Genomic DNA, 20,522 nt, shown 5'->3' with positions numbered 1-20,522 from the left:
AAGCATTTGCAATCCCAAACCTGCCACGGGGGTTCCCCACCGTCCCTCAAAACAGGAAGACAGCTTAAGATGGGAGGGCTCTCAGGTGGGAACACATGCAGTCACTGTGAAATTACAGAGTCCCAGGACTACTCTGGCAAGGATGAGGGGACTGACACCACCAGTGGCCAGGCAAACACCTAGCCATGTCACTGGTTCAGCTGGGAGACAAATTCTTTCTCTCTTTTCAGGATGCGAGAGCCCTAAACAGTCTGTTTGACCAACAAACAAATGGCAACACCTTGTGGGCACCACCAGAAGGGATCGATGATGGCACCACCCTATGGGAACGGGTGATGACTACTGACCAGGCCAGGTTCCCTACCCTCCTGGAATGAGGCCTATACAGCCGCTGTGGTGGCAGTGTAGGGACTGGATTGTTATGGAGTGGACATTGATCGTGGGTATCTACGGGGGTGCCCACGAACACCACTTCCCAGGGAACATGAAAGTAACTGGTGCCTTGGCAGGCTATTTAGTCACCACCGCATGCGCCAACCTTCGAGGGGTGGTGTTGCCCCTCATGGGACTGATAACCAGGAAAACAATCAGGAAGCCATTACCCTCCTGGAGGGATTGGAGTACACGGAGCAGGGACCAGGTTTGCAGGGCTGAGGCGGTTCAGTGATATCACCCTGCTGGTGGCTCAGAGACATAGAGAGCATTGCAGAGGAAAGTCCTGTGGGGGAGGAGCTTCCTGTGCACCACCCACTCTGACCTGGACCAGCCTCCTCTGGTCCTCGCCCAATGGAGGTAGCCCTCTTCTTGATGTGAGGGTCAATAAAATACTCATCAAAACAGACAGCTGCAATCCCATCACTGATTCCAGCCATCCCACTATTCCAGCAACCAGCAAGAAATACGTCACTTTTTATGCAAAAAACTCTCAGCAAGATAGGCAAGAGCTATTGCCATGGAGACCTAAACCTCAACTTTGGAGATTCAATCACATCTTTTTTTATGCACATTGCAGGTACAAATTTTGTAATCAACCTTTTGTTTTGTTTTTCTCATTTTTAATCACCCCGAGCTCAGGAAATTGGAGTTACAGTTCACTGTTTCAAAGTTAATAAGTAGATTGTCACAGATCAAACACTTCAGCACAGTACAGGCCTTGCAGCCCTCGATGCTGTGCTGACCCATATATTCCTTAAAAAGTATTATGTTGTATATATTTTGTTTCACTTGACAATGATGGTGTCACCCCAGCCCTTCAATTAACAGAAACAAATACCTCATGGGATGGGTGCTTCAGGTGCTGTTATTGAAAATCATAATTGACTAACTTTCAGTCCCAACTCCTGCTGGGTATAAGTATAAGGATCCAACCACAGGCACTTGTGGCACCTTTTTAAAGAGAACGTAAGCAGGAACAGCATCATGGTGTCCAGGAAAACAAGATGCCCTGGAAATATCTCTGCCAGCCTGCCTCACCACTGAATAGCACAGCGATGGCCATCTGGGTACTGCGCTTAGGGTGCACCAAAGCATGAGGCCAAAAGAGGGCTCTGGCACCTGATGTACTGCCTGCTCACAGACGTTGGTGGTAAGAGTGCTCACATTTGCCAGACAAGTGGAAAAACCAGGGACGTGAGTCAGAGACCAGACAAATTTCTTTCTCTCCCCTCCCCTCTGACACTGGGGAGCAGCTCCCACAGTATCCTACTCCATCGGAAACATAGAGACCCTGTTTGGTTGGGGTGGGGGAAGCTGGTGAGGCATTGTCATTGAATTTGAGTGTGTGCCTTGTCCAGCATACAGAAGGTATCGTTTTTTTAAACATGTCTTTTTGTTCTTTTTTCTTTTCCTTTTTTTAAAATAATTACTTAAGAGTTATTGATGGTCTTCGTAGTGATTGCAGAGTAATGTGACTTTCGAGGGGTGGAATGTTGTGTGTGGAGGAAACATGGCCTCCCTCCCTGACTGGAATGTGTGTACTGCAGGTAGTTATGTGCCTGTCCTGTTTCAAACTTATACGGAAGTCACATCACCTGTCAATTAAGGTTAGAATCCGGCCACCCATTGGAACACACCTTGCCGTTGGCTAATTTAAATTACCTAATGTCATTATTGCCTAGAAGCTCAGATTAGCACGTATATAACACCATTACACAGCACTTTTTTTTCTCTCTCTGCATCATGGTCCAGCCCTGGACATCACTCCATGCCAGGTTGCTACTGTGGACAATGCTGGCAGTGTCGCAGGTAAGGTGTGCACTAAACTGAAGCTGAGCCATGGTATTGCGATAGATCAATATTTGCAGAGAGCCACAACTCTGCTGGTACAGAGAATGGGGGTGTGTGTACTCAAGTGTGTGAACGTATCATGTATAGGTTCACTACTGTCGGAGTCCAACCTAGGTCCGAGGTGAATGTCTATGTTGTTACTTAAATGAAATAGTAATCGAGTACCATTTAATGTTTTCTCATGTTAATTAAAATTACATGTGATTGTAACACTTTTTACCAGACTCATCTCTCTGTGAGCCCATCATACCGGATACTCTTCCCAACACAACAGGACTCTGCAATCCTCTGCCCCGAGAGCTTTCAAGGTGGTCATTTAATATTTTTAAGAAAGATGATTGAACATCTGAACTACAAAAGAGCATAGGAAAGTTGTGTGGGGTCAGGTTTCTACAGGACTGTGCCTCCGCTGCAAACTCCCACCCTGGTTCTGGTGGTCCACAGGACTGAGCTTCCATTGCGAACTCTCTCGTTCTCTAGCCAAAGCATCTGCAGACTTTCATGTTTCACTCCTAGGGGTCTACACTGGATCTTCGTCTCTTCTTGCTCCGTGTCTTATGTCTTAGTCCTCTTATGTTCATAAATCTGCACCACTCACTCGTCAAATATCAGTGATCTGTCAACTCATGCATGCTTATCGACGATCAATACTTCTTACATACAGCCGATTACCATTGATCAGCACTAATACAATCAATTATTCAATCAATTATCAGTGAACATTTGAATGACATAAGCAATCAATCATCATTCAACACTAATCAAACACAATTACCAATGAATGATCAGCCGCACACGATCAAATTAGATCAACACCATTCATCCACTCATGCACAATTTTAAATCAATAACCAGCACTACTCACACACTCAGGTTATTGATCAAAGCTATTTCACCAGCCACTTATTACTGAGTATTAGCATTCTCTCAGTTGGTTAGTTATCAACCTTTTTATCATTATTTAGTCAAAGAGCTAAATACAGTAAAACCCCTGGTATCCAGCACTTATAGGGATCAGTAAGTGCCAGATAAGTGAATTTTCGGTTGCTTGAGATTACGTTTTATGTGGATTGCCAAACTAATGGCAAGGTGCACCAATTTTAAACTTCTGTATTTTTTACCTATTTATTTTCTGCGACTTTTTGCCAGTTGCTTAAAGTTGCTGGCTGCTTGAATTCTAGATATCAGGGGTTTTACTGCACCATGAAAAAAAGGTACTTTGGGCCACCTCATCCATGCCAACCAAGTGGCTTATTTGAGCTATTTCTATGCCTACACTTGGCTCATATGTCTCTATTTTTTCCTATTCATGTACCTGATCATTTGTCTTTTAAATGTTGTAATTGTGCCCAGTTTTACCACTTCCTCCGGCAGCCTGTTCCATATACCCACCACTCCAGCATGTTTGTGTATTGCTCTCAACCGCAACATCTGCAGACTTGTTTAATTCCAAACACGATTGTTTTTAGTAGGTTCTCTATATCAAGGCAAAAGGGGCTGTTCCTGTACTGTACTCTTCCTCTAATGAATTCAATGACTGAGCTCACACAGCTCCTTGCGATTGAGAATTCTAAAGATCTACCCCTGGTTGTAGACTCAAATGCCTTAAAAAAAAACTTATAAACAGCCTCTTGAATTAATCTCTGTATCTCAACAAATAATTTAATCGGGTTATCCACACATGATTTACTCTTTACAACTTCATGCCCATTCTCCTTTACATGCTTAAACTTCTCCAAGTACTATTAATTTTATCCCAATGATTATTTCAATAAGCTTTCACCAGAAATGATTGGCCTGTAGTTGCCTGCAAAGTTCTTACATTCTTTATTGAAGATCGATATTATAGTTGCCATATTGCATGCTGCCTTGTATCTACAGAACACTGGCAAGCTTTTCTGCAATCTCCACCTCCACTTCCCTTGGTAAGAGGACGTACCCCATTCAGATTAGGTATTTCAAGCATGATATCTCCTTTCCAGTACACTTCCTTGTTAATTTTTACCTGCCCATTACCCACTAAGAATTTTGCAGCAAAGATGAAGACCAATATGAAACAGGACTTCAGCTATACCTTTACCACTACACATTAGTCATCTTCATGGCCCTGAATGAGCCCCACTTCTCCTTTTATAACCGGTTTGTATGATACAATTGCAAACTTTTTTTCACATCCATGTTGTTTGAATGTTACAATTGTTCCTGCTCTACCACTTCCTCTGGTAGCTCATTCCATAAACCCACCATCCTTCATGTGGAAAAGGTGCCCCCTCAGGTCCCTTTTAAATCTTTCTCTTCATGTTAAGCAGATAGTCACTGATTTTAGACTCTCCTACCCTGGGAAGAAGACTGTAACCATTACACCTCATCTATGCCTCTCATGATTTTATAAACATCTATCAAGTTATTCTGCAGCCTTCTGCACTCCAGGGGAAAAAAATCCAAGCTTATCCACCCTCTCCTTATAACTCAAGCCCTGCAGTCCCAGTAACATCCGCATAAATTTTTTTTGCACCCTTTCTAGTTTAATAACCTCCTTGACTACCTCTACCCCAGAGGAAAGACATTTACCTAGACACCTAGTCGAAGTTTAGAATCTCAGAACTTCTCTCTGAATCATTTGTGAACAAAGCCTCATGTTGACTTGACACACATACCAGCAGAGACATATTAACACATTTGTCCCTTTTTGTATTTTTAAAACTTACAAACACATTCATATGATACCAAGAGGAAAGAAAACAAGAAACCACTACCCCTCACCCCTCCCTCCAACTTTTCAGTCCAGTCTGATATTTTTGCAATAATAACTACTAATCTCCAACACTGATCACCCAACCTCCAATCTTTACACCCCCAAAAACTCCCTTGACGCAGTGCCGAGCGAAGTCTCAATGACTAAAATCAGTTCCTTTCCCAACCTGCCTGAATCTTGCATTCTCTTTTATCCAGCTATTAAACTGGCCAACAAGGTAATGTGCCAGGGACTGTTTCTTTCCCTTTCTCCAGTCGTTGCAGTTCTCCAGCATCACCAAGAGACCCTCCACTGGATCCGAGAGGGAGGCAAATCCTCGCCTTGCTTCTTCCTGGAGCTGGGGAGACAAAGAGAGGGTGAACAAAACAAAAGGAAAGCTCTTGATCTAAACATCACAAAAAGAGCCACTAATTTATTCAGAGAGGTAACTGTTACTCTCCGGCCCCCATCCCACTTGCTGTGACAGTGCACAGCAATTCAGATTCCTTAACACTTCATTTCACTTCAACATCAGCCTGTGCAAAGGCCATTGTCTGCACTAATTAACCCATAAACATGCACAGTGCCACAATGTCCTGCACCATCACAGACAAAAGATGCTTTCAATGCCTGGCAGTCACAGGGCAGACAGTCGCTTTATAGGGAGCTACTTCATAGACCAAATTCCTTCAAACCCTTGGTTGAAGGAAATGAAGAATGACGACAAGAAACAAGCTGGAAGGAACAAATGTGCTAAATATCTTTCCGTAGACTGAGTGTTCTGTATCTCACTTTGTACTTGAGCTCAGCCTCCAACAATAAATATTCACAGCATAACCCTGGAAAGCATGAACCACTTCTCATTGTCATCTGTCAGCAAAACCAGGTCTCACTGATGAAATTCACCACTTCTTTCAAAATACCAGAACAAACTTTGGTCAAAAGGAAAAGAGTTTGAAGATCAAGGCCTCAGATCTGATACATAATTCATGGTTTACTGGGTGGAGTGATCCCTGCATTCCTACATGCTTCTAAGACCTGGACTATCTACAGAAGACACATCAAGGCACTGAGGAGGTACCACCAAAACTGACCCACATTATACTCCAAATTCACTGGAAGTACAAGCACAACAAAATTCATGCCTTTTCCCATCACTCAGGTGCTAGTTCCAAGTACTGAGGCAGTAGCTGCTATCTTCGGTGCCTGAAGCAGAACCTCGAGGTTCAGGATCAATACACAAAAGTGCTGGAGAAACTCAGGTGACGGAGCATCGAGAGGAAGTAAAGGGTACCAACATTTTGGGGCTAAGCCCTTCGTTAAGGTATGAGCAAAAAATACTGGTAAATAGGTGCATGAATAATAAAAAGGGTGGAGAGGAGGGAGAAAGGGGCTGGGTGTACAAGTATAGGCTGTAGGTCATAGGTGAATATAGATGGGAGCATACATGCGCCTGTCTGCTTTTTGATCATACAGTGATGAAGGGGTTGCTCAAAACATTGATTACCCTTTACTCCCTATAGATGCTTTATGAGCTGCTAAGTTTCTCTAGCAGTTTTGTGTATTGCACTATAATCACTGCATCTGCACTTTCCTGTTTAACTAGGTTCAAAAAGAGGTTTTTTTTCCAACAACTACCAGGCTCTTGAACCTCCACTTGTTACACTGATTAGGGACTGCTCTGACTCCATGGAAAGGCCTATCTGCACTAGTGTAGCACTACTTTTTTCTCTTGCACTAGGATGACTGAATATTTATGATCTTTTATATTTATTTTCTCTCTTTAATTTAAAGTATACTTTTGTACAAGGTGCCTAACCTTTTATCCAGGATCATAGGGACCAGACACCTGTCATTGTTCAGAATCTTCCAGATTTTGAAATCATTTTTATATAGTGGTCCCTTTAAGCAAATGTTATGTTTCAAAATCACACAATACAAGGAGTGCAGAATGTTAAATTAATTTAAATAAATAAAGACCATAATATCATTAGCATGTTTTTTTTTAAAATTTTAAAGTAGAACTTCAAAATAAAACTGGCTTGGACCCTTATTCCCACTGCCATCCCCTTGTCTCAGCCCCTTCTCACCTTCGGTGCAAAGATGACTCTCCACCCCGAGCACCAGTGGGAGAAAAGCAGGCTGCGCTGGCAGAGCGGTTCCAACTGCGTGGGGGATTATGGATAATGAAGACAACCATTGCTCCCGCATTAAGCCGCCGCCACAAGTGAACTCCAGGCTCAGCAGTACTGCACCCCAGCTGCTGTGTCAGCAGTTAGATTTGGGGGAGGAGGCCACGGATGGACTGACGGTTAGGGGCAGTGGACAGCGGAGCCTAGAAGCGAGGTAGACAAGTGTTTTCATTATCAAAAAAGTGCCGGTTTTTTGGAGGTTGCCGTTGTTCGGAATCCTATATAAAATGTTAGGCATCTGTATTGTACCTGTTCCACTGCAGCAAGTAAGAATTCTGATGCATCTGTACATTGTACATGACAATAAACTCATTATTATATACAGCTGACTACATTAGGCAGACGGTGTCACTTGCACATCAGAATCATGAAGCGAAGAGTTCTGCCACATGAAACAGATAACAGTTGTACAGAAGAAAAGATTCATGGAGGTCACCAAAGCTTCCTTGGAAAAAGACTCCTAGGAATCCTTGGCCCATGTCAGTTCTGAGTGAAAGAGGAGCATTCGAGATGATATTGAAAACCCCAAGTCCATGCATTCCAAGTGCAATGAAGTTTAGCATAAATGGTGGAAGAAGCACACCACTCTCAATGACCTCCTATCATGCACTAGCTGCTCCATCCACGGGAAGAGCCTACAGTTCCCACATTGGCATCTCAGAACCCATAAAATTACAACTGAAGTAGGTCTGACTGACAGATTGCTCATAATGAAGAACCTAGGCCTGTGTGAGTATACTCTCTTCACTACCTGAGTAGAAATGTCTCAGCAGCTCCAAAGTGTAGTTTATGTGCATCACCAGGAGTAATGCTTAATACTAGAAGAAACCATAGAAATATAGAAGATAAAACACAGGATTCTGTTGAGACCTTTATGTAGCAAAGGTAAAGATGCATCACCAATGTTTAGGGCTTGACCCCTTAATTAAGGTCAAGGCTAGCCCTTGATGAAGGGCTCAAGCTGAAACGTTGGTGATGTATGATGTATCTTTACCTTTGCTACATAAAGGGACTGTTTGAACTGCTGAGTTTCTCCAGCATTTGTTTTTTCATAGAAATATAGAAATTACAGCACAGAAAACAAGCCCTTTGGCCCTTCTAATATGTGCCAAACTACAATTCTGCCTTGTCCCATTGACCTGCACCCAGTCTATAGCCCTCCATACCTCTCTCATCCATGTATCTATCCAAATTTTTCTTAAATGTTAAAATTGAGTCCGCATTCACCATTTTAGCTGGCAGCTTGTTGTGTGAAGAAATTCCCCCTAATGTTCCCCCAAACTTCTCTCCTTTCACCCTGAACCCATATTCTCTGATTTGTAGAGAGTTTGCAGCTCTACAGTAAATGTCAATAATATAACTCTGAGCGTAAAACCCCACAATAACATAATCCTCAGAGAGTATGATGCCCAATAACACAGACATCACTTAAAGGGCTATCCAATAACACAACCAACACATCAGAACCCCACTAACATAAACATCCATAGACTTGAAAATCCGATAGCACAAATGCCACAGAATAAAACCTGGTGACACAAACCCTCAAAGAGTAAAAACACTACAATGAGACCCCAATTATACAAATGCCCACAGAGGCTCCCAATGACACAAAACTCCATAAAGAGAGATCCTTGATAAAAGAAACCACGGAGTGAGATCACAATAACTCAAACTCCCATGAACCTTCATTATATAAGGGCTCACTAAGAAAGAGAATATGTTTTCTCGACTTAACTAAACCGGAATATTGAAGTAAACTTTCAATGCAGAATCAAATTGAAATCTTTGGAAAAAGAAGCCTTTACAGAGAAAAAAATATTAGGATTCTGTTGAGGAATACTATTTCTTCACACAACTAAACTCAGGAATTTGTGAAGTTGGGCTGTGTCTCTATTCAACTAAATTCCAAAATTTGTTGTTTGTTTCTCCAGATTACTACATTCCGGTCAGTATTTGTTGACCATGGCATTCTGGTGCAAACAGGAGGAAGAAGTTGCTCAGTTCCTTTAAAAATCAAGGAGCATCCATGAGACAGAAACATGGGAAGTTGTGAGTGGGAAGAACGAGTGAAAAGGAATTCGGGTGTGACAAACCAGTTGCTGCCAACACAACTCAGAGAACCAGCTTGTGGGATGCTGCCAAGTGGTTTTGTATTTTTAGCTCTTTTTTTTCTACCACGTGAATTAACCCAATCACTGAAGGTACATTTGGGCATGTCAAAAGCACAGAATGCACAATTGAGCCACATAGGAACCAAGATGCTTTCCATTTCCTGAGTGACCTCAGGTGCAGGGAATGCCATCAAGTGTAGAAGCTTGAGCTATGGGTTTTGGAGATGACCTCACTACAGCCCATTCAAAAGACTCTGCTCCACGTATTGCACATTTCAGGAAGCTGTCATCCAACGATTCAAGGGAGTGCAGGGACTGATACAGCAAGTATGTATCCTTGAAAGCATCTATCCTTCACAACAATATTTGCTTCTGAGTACTGACCTGACAGATGTTTTTCCTAGGAAAAGGAGACACATCTAACATGGATGGTCATACAGGGCACCTGCCATGTCTTCATTAATTCACTTGACCTGTCTATATATAGTACTGCTGCGACTCTTCATGGGAACATTGAGGATTTGATCAATTAGGGACCTGACGAGCAGTGCTGCAGTGAGAGATGTGGGAAACAAGAGGCGTGATGATGAGTGGGAGGGGATCAGGAGGAGCAAGTGAGTGGGCAAAATTGAGAGAAGCAGACAGTTAGGGGGAATCAAGAAGACGGGGTGTATGGGGAAGGGTTAGAAGAGCAGGAAAGAAGATAAATAGTAAGTGAGTGAGGGAATAAAGGGGAATGGATCTGTGGGAGATTCCAGAGGAATGAGTGAGTGGGGATGGTCAAGGGAAATGGGTGAGTGGGGGTGTTCCAGAGAGGCAGGTGAATGGGGAGTCCAGAGGAGTAGGTGACTGGGCAGAGCTGAGAGAAGGAATTAAATAAGGGGATAAAGAAGAGAAGGTGAGTATGGGGAGTCAAGAGGAGTAGGTGAGTGGGGTATCAAGGCGAATGGGTGAAGGGGGATTGAGAAAAGTGAGTGGGGGGGGAGTCAAGGTGGGCGGGTGAGGGAGTTGAGAGCAGTGAGTGAGTGGGAGGAGATTAAGAGAAAGATGTGAGGGGATCAAGAGAAGTGGGTGAGTGAAGGGATTGATAGGAGTGGGGGCATGATCAAAAGAAAGGGGTGAGCGGGGTTCGAGAGGAGCAGGTAAGTGGAAGAATTGAGAAAGTGATTGAAAGTGAACGATACAGAAAAAGGGAGCAAGAGGAATGTGGGAGAACAACCAGTGAACACAGGTGAAAGGAGTGGGCAGGGGCAAGAGCAACAGGTGGGAGAGTTGAGAAGAGTGGGTACGCAGAAGTCAACGGGAGTGTCCAGAGGGGTCAATGGGGAGATGAGAGAAGTGGGCAAGCAGGAGGGGCAAGGAGGCAAGGAAATGTAAAAGCAGCATGAAGGGTAAAGGGCATGAGATGGGAGGGGAAAGGGGAGGAGAAGGGAGGGTAGGGGAGGGAGAGGAGAGGTCAGTAGGGATAGTAGAAGAGAGTGGAGAAATGGGAGGGGAAGGGAGAGGCTCAAGAGAGAAGAGGGGCAAGGAGGGTCAGGAGTGGAGAGGAATAAAAGGAAAGGGTGGCAAGGGAGGAGGAGTGAGGGAGTAGTGATGGGAGGGAGAAAGGGTGAAGAGATGGGAGGGGAGGAAGAGGAGACTGATGAGGATGGAAGGGGAGAAAGAAGCAAAGGGAGTTGGGAGGGGAGAGGTGGGAATTGGGAAAAGGAGAAGTGGAGAGGTGGGGAAGGGATAAAAGTGGAGAGGGAAAGAGGCGGGGGGCAGAGATGGGTAGGACAGAGAGGTGTGGGAGAACAATGGTAGAGAGAGAGAAGGGGAGGAGTTGGACAAGGGAAAAAGAGGTGCGGAAAGGAGAGAGGGTAGAAGAGAGTTTGGGAGTGGAGGGGACCATGCAGACAAAGTAGCTTGTGCATGTGTCACATATATAAGAGCTCGACAAATTCCACAATTCTTGATCGGTTGCCCACTGATAAATGATCTCATACCTACAAGAATCCAACATCCCCGAAACTAGTGTCATTACTTTCTTTCAAGTTGTTGAAGTACAAGTCTTCATATTGACCAAAGAGCATCAGGTTAAGGACAAATCCCACTTCACTTGTAAACGGTGCTCTGGTCATGGGTATCGATCGGGAAGGGAGACAGTGAATGGAAGGGATAGATGTGATGTGTCTGTAAGGTAAGGGTGACAAATTCAAATCAGCTTCTCCTCATTCCTGCAGGATCACCCGGAGAGTTTCTCCTTCCTCTAGAAACCAATATGATCTGTTGAAAATAATACAAGATGACTTCTTGAATCAGTTCTGATAATAATCTGAAATAATTATGCAAGGAGTGTGAGGATAAAGAACCGAGCCATTTAATCACAATTGTGCGTGGTTTTCATAGTTTTTTTTTAACCATTGCTCCTTTTCTGAAGTTGTACTTTTGTTCCTAACTCCACCCTCTGCCTAAATTACAATTTCCAGTGCAAGCTTACTTCATACCATCAACACAAACTTGCATGAATAATGCTCCCCCATGTTTTGCTGCAGACACACATTGCATAAATCCAAGGCCTATTGTAAGGTTCTATCAATAGGGGGCTTACCTCATGAATCTCCTTCTTTGTCCACTGTGCTTGCAGGATGCGAAGCAAGGGAAGAGGCTCCAGGCCTGGGGAGAAATAGATTAATTGCTTGTGACAGGATGCACTTGAGACATTGTAGTATTGTTACTAAGCACAGAATGGGCACTTTGTGTCACCTTGAAAACTGCTAACTTTCAAACTGTCACTCAAGATTAGTGGCCAAATCCTGTTCACAATCCAAACAAACCTCCAACAAACATCACGACTGGAAGATTTTATTAATCCTTGTTGGAGCTGCAGGACTGTCACTGCTCACTAATGCTAGTGGTACACTGTCCAACGCTATTAAACAAACTGCCACACTACATAGCAGTTCTGTGTGTTAACTCCATCAATGTAAAGACAAAGAGCAGAACCATTCTGAAGAGGGACAAGTCTATGCAGCAGGAGAGGAGCCTGGAATTAATTAGTCAATTTCTTGCTTAACAATATTTCTCATGCACAACAACTTTCACCAAGCCCCGACCCGTCATCACTTACTTCCTGCCAGAGTGATGTCATTGGAATAGTTTTACTCAGTCACAGATTTGGATAGCACAAAACAGGCATTTCATCCCAACTAATCCATAATGTCCAACATTTTCCACTCATTGTATATTCTTGCATTTTGCCCATATTCCTTCTTCATTTTCCCATCAACATGCGTGCTATGGAATTAATGTGTTAAGCAAATGGAGCTGGAGTTGGATGAAAGGATCATCCAAGAGGCAGAGAAGGTGCTATAGCGATGTGTCCATGGTGATGCAATCACAAAAGGTGGCTCACCAGCGGCGATAATTTGTGAGGAGTTTGAGGGATTCAGAATGTCACCAAAGACTCTCGAACTTTTACAGGTGGAGAGCATTCTGGCTGGTTGCAGTACGGAGATGTGGTCCTGCAGAGTGAGTTTAGGGAGCAAAGTAGTAAGTTAAAAAGCAGGACTTCCAAGTTTGTAATCTCAGGATTACTCCGCATGTCACATGCTAATAAAGCAAGAAATAGGAAAATAGGGCAGTTTAATGCGTAGCAAAGGAGCAAGCGCAGGAGGGAAGGATTCAGATATTTGCATCATTGAGCTCTCTTCTAGGGCATTTGGGACCTGCACAAGAGGGATGGACTGGAGGGGAACCAATATTCTTGCAGGGGCTACTGGGCCTAGAGTGACATAGGAGTGTGAACCTGAGCAGCAGGGCAGCAAGTGGAAGAGTTAAGGGGATGATAGATACTCAGGAGAACAAGTCTGAAAGGAAGGACAGGAAGGGAAGGGTGAATGACACAGTGAGATTGAGGGGCTGAGTGTGTTTATTTTTAAACAAGAAGTATTGTGGGTTTTCAGATGAATTTAGAGCCTGGATTGGTACTTGGAATTAAGATGTTGTAGCTGTGGCAGAGAGGGACAGATTTGGCAACTAAATGTTGCTGGGTAGTTGAAGGAGTAGCATTGTTAATCAAGGAGAGTGTCACAAGTGCACTCAGAGAGGATCTAAAGGTGGGAACAACGACTGAGGCAGTGAGGGTAGAGATCAGAAATAAACACCTAATTAACCTACAACCTCCCATACATTCTGAAGGGTGGGAGGAAAATGGAGCACTCAGAAGAAACCCATCCAGACACGGGGAGATTGTACAAACTCCTTACAGACAGCAATCACTCTGATGGGGCTATACCGTAGGCCCCCCAGTAGTCACTGGGGGGTGGAGAAACAGATATGTCAACAGATTATGGAAAATGGCAAAAGCCACAGGTTTGTCATAGCAAGAGACCTTAATTTCCCCAATATTAACTGGAATGCCCTCAGTGCCAGATATGAGATGGAGCAGAATTTATTAGGTGCATCCAGGAGAGTTTCGTGAAGCACCATGTAGATAACGCAACCAGAAGGGGGCCATACTAGACCTTGTATTGGCAAATGAGCCTGACCAGGTGATTGGAGATTCAGTACAGGAACATATTGGGAATACTGATCACTCTTCCTTAATGTTCAAGATAGTTATGGACAAGGATAAGCTCGGGCCTTGTAGAAGAGTACTAAATTGGGGGAGGGCAAATTATGGCATGATTAGACAGGTGCCAGAGAGTTAATTAGGAGCTGCTTTTATCGGGCAAGTTCACAACTGGTATGTAGCAGTTGTTTAAGGACCAACTAATTGGAGCCCAGGACCAGTATGACTTTAGTATTGTGTTTTACATGGTCACTTTTAGTAAGCTGATTTAGAAAGGGGCAGATACATGGATTCCATGGTGAGTTGATAGTTTGGATTCAGAATTGGCTGGCCCATAGAAGACAGAGTTTAGAGGGGGAAGAAGGATGTTATTTGGGCTGGAGGCCTGTAACCAGTGGGGTTCCACAGTGATTGGTGTTGAGACCTCTATTGTTTGTGATATGTATGAATGACTTTGATTTAAAAAGTAGCTGAGTGTGTTAGTAAGTTTGCAGATGTTACAACGATTGGTAGAGTTGTACACAATGCACAGGGTTATCAAATAATACACAGGTTATATTAAAATTTAAATTTAGGCATACACACAGCACGGTAACAGGCCCTTCCAGCCCATAAGCCTGTGCCACCCATAAACACCTAATTAACCTACAACCTCCCATACATTCTGAAGGGTGGGAGGAAACTGGAGCACTCAGAAGAAACCCATGCAGACACGGGGAGATCGTACAAACTCCTTACAGATAGCACTGGTTTTGAACCCAGGTTGCTGCAGCTGTAATAGCATTGTGCTAACCATTGATGTCGATCATTTACAGATATGGACAGTGAATTGGCAGACAGGTGTGAGGTGTTGGGGGGGGGAGGGGGGCGGGGGGTGGGAGACCGACAGTTTGGAAGGTCAAGTATAAGGAGAATGTATATTATGAATGGTAGGGTTCTTAAAAGTACTAATGTGCAAAGGTATCTGGGGGTGGGGGGGTCCAGAACCATATCTCATTGAAAGGGTGGCGTGGTTGGCATAGTGGGTAGTGTAACACCTTTACAGCACCAGCAATCGGGACTGGGATTCGAATCCCATGCTGTCTGTAACGAGTTTGTAAAGGCGTTGTTCTCCCCATGTCTGCGTGGGTTTTCCCTGGAGGCTCCAGTTCCTCCCACTGTTCGAAACACACTGGGTGTAAATTGAGCGGAAAGGACTTGTGGGCTGAAATGGCCTGTCTCCCAAAATTTAAATTTAGGAAGTGGCCATACGGGTACAAATGGTGATAAAGAAGGCATATGGTATGCTCGGCTTCATTGAGTATAAAAGTAAGGATGTCATGTTGCAGCGATATAAAATTTTGGTTAGGCTGCACTTGGAATACTATGTGCAATTCTTGTTGTCCCATTACAGGAAGGAGATGGAGGCTTTGGAAAGAGTACAGGAGAGATTTACTAGGATGTTGCGCAATATACAAAACTGCTGGAGAAACTCAGCGGGTCATGCAGCATCCATAGGAAGTAAAGGGTTACCGACGTTTTGGGCTTGAGATCTTCGTCAAGATGCAGGCACTTGAATAAAAAGGTGGAGGGAGGAAGGGGCAGAGGAGAAGCACAGGCTAACAAGTGAGATATCAAAGGTGAATATGGATGAGAGAGTAGAAAAGAAAAAAAAGCTGAGAAGTGATGGGGAGGAGGTAACTCTCCGAATGGAGAGGGAAGAGGATGGTGAGTTACAAGAGAGGAGACAGAGGGATAGGGAAAGAAAAACATGGGGGAGGGGTTTAACGGATACCGGAGAAGTACATGTTAATGCCATTGGGTTGGAGAGTGCCCAAACAGAATATTGTTCCTCCAATTTGCAGGTAGCCACGATTTTGCAATGAATGAGACATGTTGGTGTGGGAATGGTGTATAGAATTAAATTGGTTGTACTCTTTCATATCTGTCCAAATGCTTTTTAAATGTTGTGGTTAAATGCTGCCTCGACCACCTCCTCTATCACCCCTCATCCTTTTATAAATAAATTGAAGTTGCCCTCAGCCTTCTGTATTCAAATGACAACAATTCCAACCTATCCGATCTCTCCTTGTAATTAAAGCCTTCCATTTAAGGCAACCTCCTGGAGAATCTATTTTGCACCCTTTCTAATATGACAACATCTTTCTTGCAGTGTGGTGACCAGAACTACACACAATATTCTGAGTATGGCCTAACTAATGTCGCGAGCAGATGCAACATGATGTCCAAATCCTCACTAGATACACCTGCCTATGAGGGCAAGCAAGCTAAATGCCTTCTTCACAAACCTATCCAACTTGCACCCTAATGTCCCTGTGTTCTTTAACACTTCTAAGGTTCTTGTCAGTTACTGAGAATGTCCAGTGAGTGTTAAATAAACCAAAATCCATTACAGTGTACTTCATACTCATCTGGATTAAATTCCATTCTATTCAACTCTCAAGCTAATCGACATCTCTCTGCCACCTTAGACAACCATCCTTGCTCTCTCCAACTCAACCAATCTTCCTATCATCAGTAAACCTGGATTTCAGTCCAGGGACATTGTCATCTAGATATGAGTAATAACCGATGACCCAGCAGGACACCACTAGTTACAGAATTCCAGTTAGATAAACACCCATCCACTATTCTAACTCTTCCTTCACCAAGGCAATCATGATTCCAGTTTGCCAAAACACTTTTGATTCATGTATCCTAATTTTTGATCCTGGTCCATGTAAATCATGCCTTCTGTCTTATCTTTGTCTATTTTCTTAGTTACCTCCTCAAAAAACAAAATTAGAATGGTGAAGCAGGATTTCCCATGCACAAACACTATGACCCTATGTCTTCCCCTTAGAGGTTTCCACCTGCCCAATGTTCTTTTCAATTTCTTTCTACCTTTATCCGTACAAAGCTCTTGAACCCTTCTCTCCTTCCCACTCCCCCCTCAGCTCACTCATTCCTTACCAAAGCATCTCATTTCCTTTCCAAACCTATCCCTCCCCTCATCCCTCTGATGCCTCTCATGTTCTTTCTTTCTCCCCTTCCCTGAATTCCTTACTACCCTGCACCTCCCCATCATTCCCACTTCTTCCAAACCATCATTCTCTGCTCTTTGTTCCCAGCTCCTGGCAATTATGAATCATAACAATTCAAATCCTATCACAAAATCTGAAATTGAATTCAATCATTAAATACATAATATTACATAACAATATAAATAATACACAAAATGAGCAACTTGAATAATGGCCAGAAACTACCCAATCATCCTTGAAACTCACAAATATTCTTCTGCCATGCTAATCTGATCCAGCCAACTTATAATTCCAGATCCACAGAAATGTGTTTCAGTGCTCTCTGAAATGGCCTAGGAAGTCATTCAATTAAGAAAGCAATTATGGATGAATAAACATATAATAATAAACAAGAGAATGCAAAGATTTACCAGAATTGCACCAAAATAGAAGGAACTAATTTATTTACATTCATGAGAAGCTGGAACCTTTTCTCCTTACAGCAGAGAAGGTGAAGCTGCAGGTGTTTAGAGGATTTAATAGAGCTGATACACAGAAATTTATTAATTGCAAAAGAGAGATTTTAAATAATTAATAAAAGCATAAAATAAATGCATAGCATTTTAAGATGCAATTAACACTAGAAAGGATGATGAAAACAAATTCAAGAGGAATTGAATAAGTATTTTAGTTTAAGAAGATTAGTGATGATTATAAATGCTGGCCTTATTAGCAATGGTGACATTCTCTATAATGAATGAATGGATGGCAGAGTTGCTGGGTTCTCAGAAAAGATCAGAGAAGAAGGATAAACTGGATAGCTCTTTCAAAGGGCAGACTTTCCACAATGGGTTGAATGGCCTGTGATGCCCCTCAGATGTGCTTCACCATTCAATACGATCGAAACTGATCAAGTGCAACCACATTCCCATCTCCCTACGGTAATTTTTCAGCCAACTGATCCTGCCTTAATAATATTCACTGCCCTTTGAGAAAGATAGTTCCAAAGGCCCATGATTGTCTGAAAGAAAAAATTTTTGCCTCATCTCAGTCCAAAATGGATGGCCTCTCCACAGTCATACCATCAGTATTGCGGCTGGTGTCAGAAACAAGAAGAAAAAATGAAAGATGTTCTGAATATATAAGTGGAGTTTTCTGGTGAAGCTCTTTATATAAGGATGAGGAAGAATTTACCTTCACTACAGAACATGACTGCCCTCAGCTGGTAAAATAGGACACCCACTCTCTTGTTCTGTCTAAATTATCTGGACCATGTACAATTGTGCAGGAGATCAATATTGTATTGAACAAGCTGCATCACCTGCAGTTTCTCCACCATTTTTGTGTATTGTGCTCGAACCCAGAATCTGCAGAATTTCTTGCTTAACTCCAAGAACCTGGGGAATGGTCCAGAGGTCATAAGAACATAATAAATAGGAGTGGGAGAAGGCCATCCAGCCCATCAAACCCGTTCCACTATTCAATGTGATCATGGCTGAATCTGATGAGAGGTTCATCTCCATTTCCTGCCTTAATTCCCTCTATCCAGCCTCATCTTAAATATATTTACTGAGATCACCTTGACTGCTTCAATGGGCAGCGAATTCCATAGATTCACCACCCTCTGGGATATGCAGTTCCTCTTCACCTCTGTCGCAAATCTACTACCCTGAATATTAAGGCTATGTCCCCTAGTTCTGGTCTCCCCTAGCAATGGAAACAACTTCCCTGCCTCAATCTTTTCTATCCCTTTCATAATTTTATTTGTTTCTATAAGATCCCCTCTCATTCTTCTAAACTTATCAAATTCCTGGGTGCCAACTTCTTTTAAGATCCATCATATTGACGCAATCTCAAAGAAGGCTTGCCAGTAGCTATATTTATTAAGGAGTTTGAGAAGACCAATATTTCACCAGAGACTCTTGCAAATTTCTACAGATGTACTGTGGAAAGCATTCTGACTGGTTGCATCACTGTCTAATATGGAGGTGCCAATGCACAAGACAGGAAAAGGCTACAAAGTTGTGAACTCGGCCAATGCCATCATGGGAATCCTTTTAAAGAAGTGTCTTTATGGAAATGTAATTTATAGCAATTTTTGCACCTGTAGTGCACAATACTGCTGCCACAAAAAAACAAATTCATGACTATAAACCTGATTCTGCTGGCTCAAATTCATCCAATCCCAAGTAACATTCAAACTTTCACAATTCAAGTCCACCCAGAATCTCAGATAAGGTCAAACTTCCAGCCTGCCTTAAGATACTGTTCTCATAGTACCCTTGGATCGCATTAAATGCCATATACCTGACCTCTCTCTGCAACAACTATAACTCGCTCTATTGCACAGCTATCATGTTGTGCAACTCCATTTTGGTGCTGCGAAAGATAACTTTATTCTTCGCTTCAGGTGTCAAAGTCATTAAACTTCAAAATATCTCAAATTTCAATACCTGAATCCTACTTCCCCTTCACTTTTCTCTAGCCTCTTTTCTTCCACTGCCCACCATATATTTTTTTCCATTCCTTCTGATTTCCTCCTCTCCAATCCCTCAGCAGTGCTGTCAGCTTCATTCCTCTACGTCCCCATCTTGCAGGATTTGAACACTCTGCCTCCTCACTCCAGACTGTGGACACTTTTCTCCCATATCCAGGATTCCCAATCTATCAGGATCCCTTAACCTCTAGAAGCGAAATAATGGCAACTTCTCATGCAACCTTTACTTTTCTTGATCTCACTCTAATTTACTCCAACTTAATTTAGGAAGGAGGATAAGAGACCACCCTCCCGTCTACATTGATGAGAAGGAGGTGAAAGAGTCAGAAACATCAAGTTCCTGTGAGTCTATATTTCAGAAGACCTTTTCTGAAGCCAGCACATCAAGGTACACTAACACACCTACGTTCTAAGGTGTCAAAGGAGATTTGCCATGTTGTTGGATACTCTATCAAACTTCTACAAATGCGCTGTAGAAAGTATACGGCTGGTTACATCACAGCCTTGTTGGGAAATTTAACTACCCAGAAACACAGAAGGTTGAAGGTAGTATGCATTGTCAAGTCCATCTCAGGCTCAGACCATTCATCTATTACAGACAGACCATTCATCTATTACAGACATCTATGCGAGTCACAGTCTCAAGAAAGCAGCCAAAATCATAAAGAACCACCATCACCCGGGTCACAATCTCTTCTCACTGCTACCTTTGTAGAGAAGGCACAGAGGCCTGAGGTTCAACAGCAGTTTCTTTCCAACAGCTATCAAATTCTTGAACTTTCCCTTGGTACACTAATCATTGACTGTCTTCACTATTGCAAATCATTATTTTTGGACTAGGATTACTGTCACTTTTAATTTCAATTAGTTTTTCTTTACAAGTTCTTGTTCAGCACTGAAGACAAACCCCTATTAGTATTAAATATTCAGTCAAGAGTGCTGGTCTTCTGGGATTTGCCAACATCCTCGTAAAGGCCTTCAGCATTAACACGATTTTTCTCTTGGACTACAGCCAAACGACTGAAAATCAGGTCATTATCTCCCAGCCAGTCACCGATCTTATTTCCTCAGATCATCTTTGCTTTACAGCACACATGTCAAACTCTGGCCCGCGGCCCCTAGTTCATTTCAAAAATGTATTAGAG

At 42.9% G+C, this 20,522-nt stretch overlaps 1 protein-coding gene across 15 annotated transcripts in view; it reads right to left on the bottom strand.

Moving 5' to 3' along the window:
* Positions 1-20,522, bottom strand: part of exd3 (exonuclease 3'-5' domain containing 3) — a 291,961-nt gene that overhangs the window by 226,529 nt on the left and 44,910 nt on the right. For 13 of the 15 annotated variants that reach the window (XM_069935253.1, XM_069935270.1, XM_069935262.1 and 10 more), the window contains 2 exons: positions 11,917-11,981; positions 5,208-5,378 (listed from right to left, as the gene is read on the bottom strand). In XM_069935253.1, the coding sequence (XP_069791354.1) occupies positions 5,208-5,378; positions 11,917-11,981 (236 nt within the window). Of the gene's footprint in view, positions 1-5,207; positions 5,379-7,110; positions 7,356-11,916; positions 11,982-20,522 lie in introns of all 15 variants that reach the window. The other 2 variants (XM_069935321.1, XM_069935295.1) reach the window with 2 other exon arrangements.

Source organism: Narcine bancroftii, chromosome 1 (assembly GCF_036971445.1).
Source record: "Narcine bancroftii isolate sNarBan1 chromosome 1, sNarBan1.hap1, whole genome shotgun sequence".
Classification (NCBI taxonomy): Eukaryota; Metazoa; Chordata; class Chondrichthyes; order Torpediniformes; family Narcinidae; genus Narcine; species Narcine bancroftii.
This window is presented reverse-complemented; position numbering and strand designations above follow the sequence as displayed.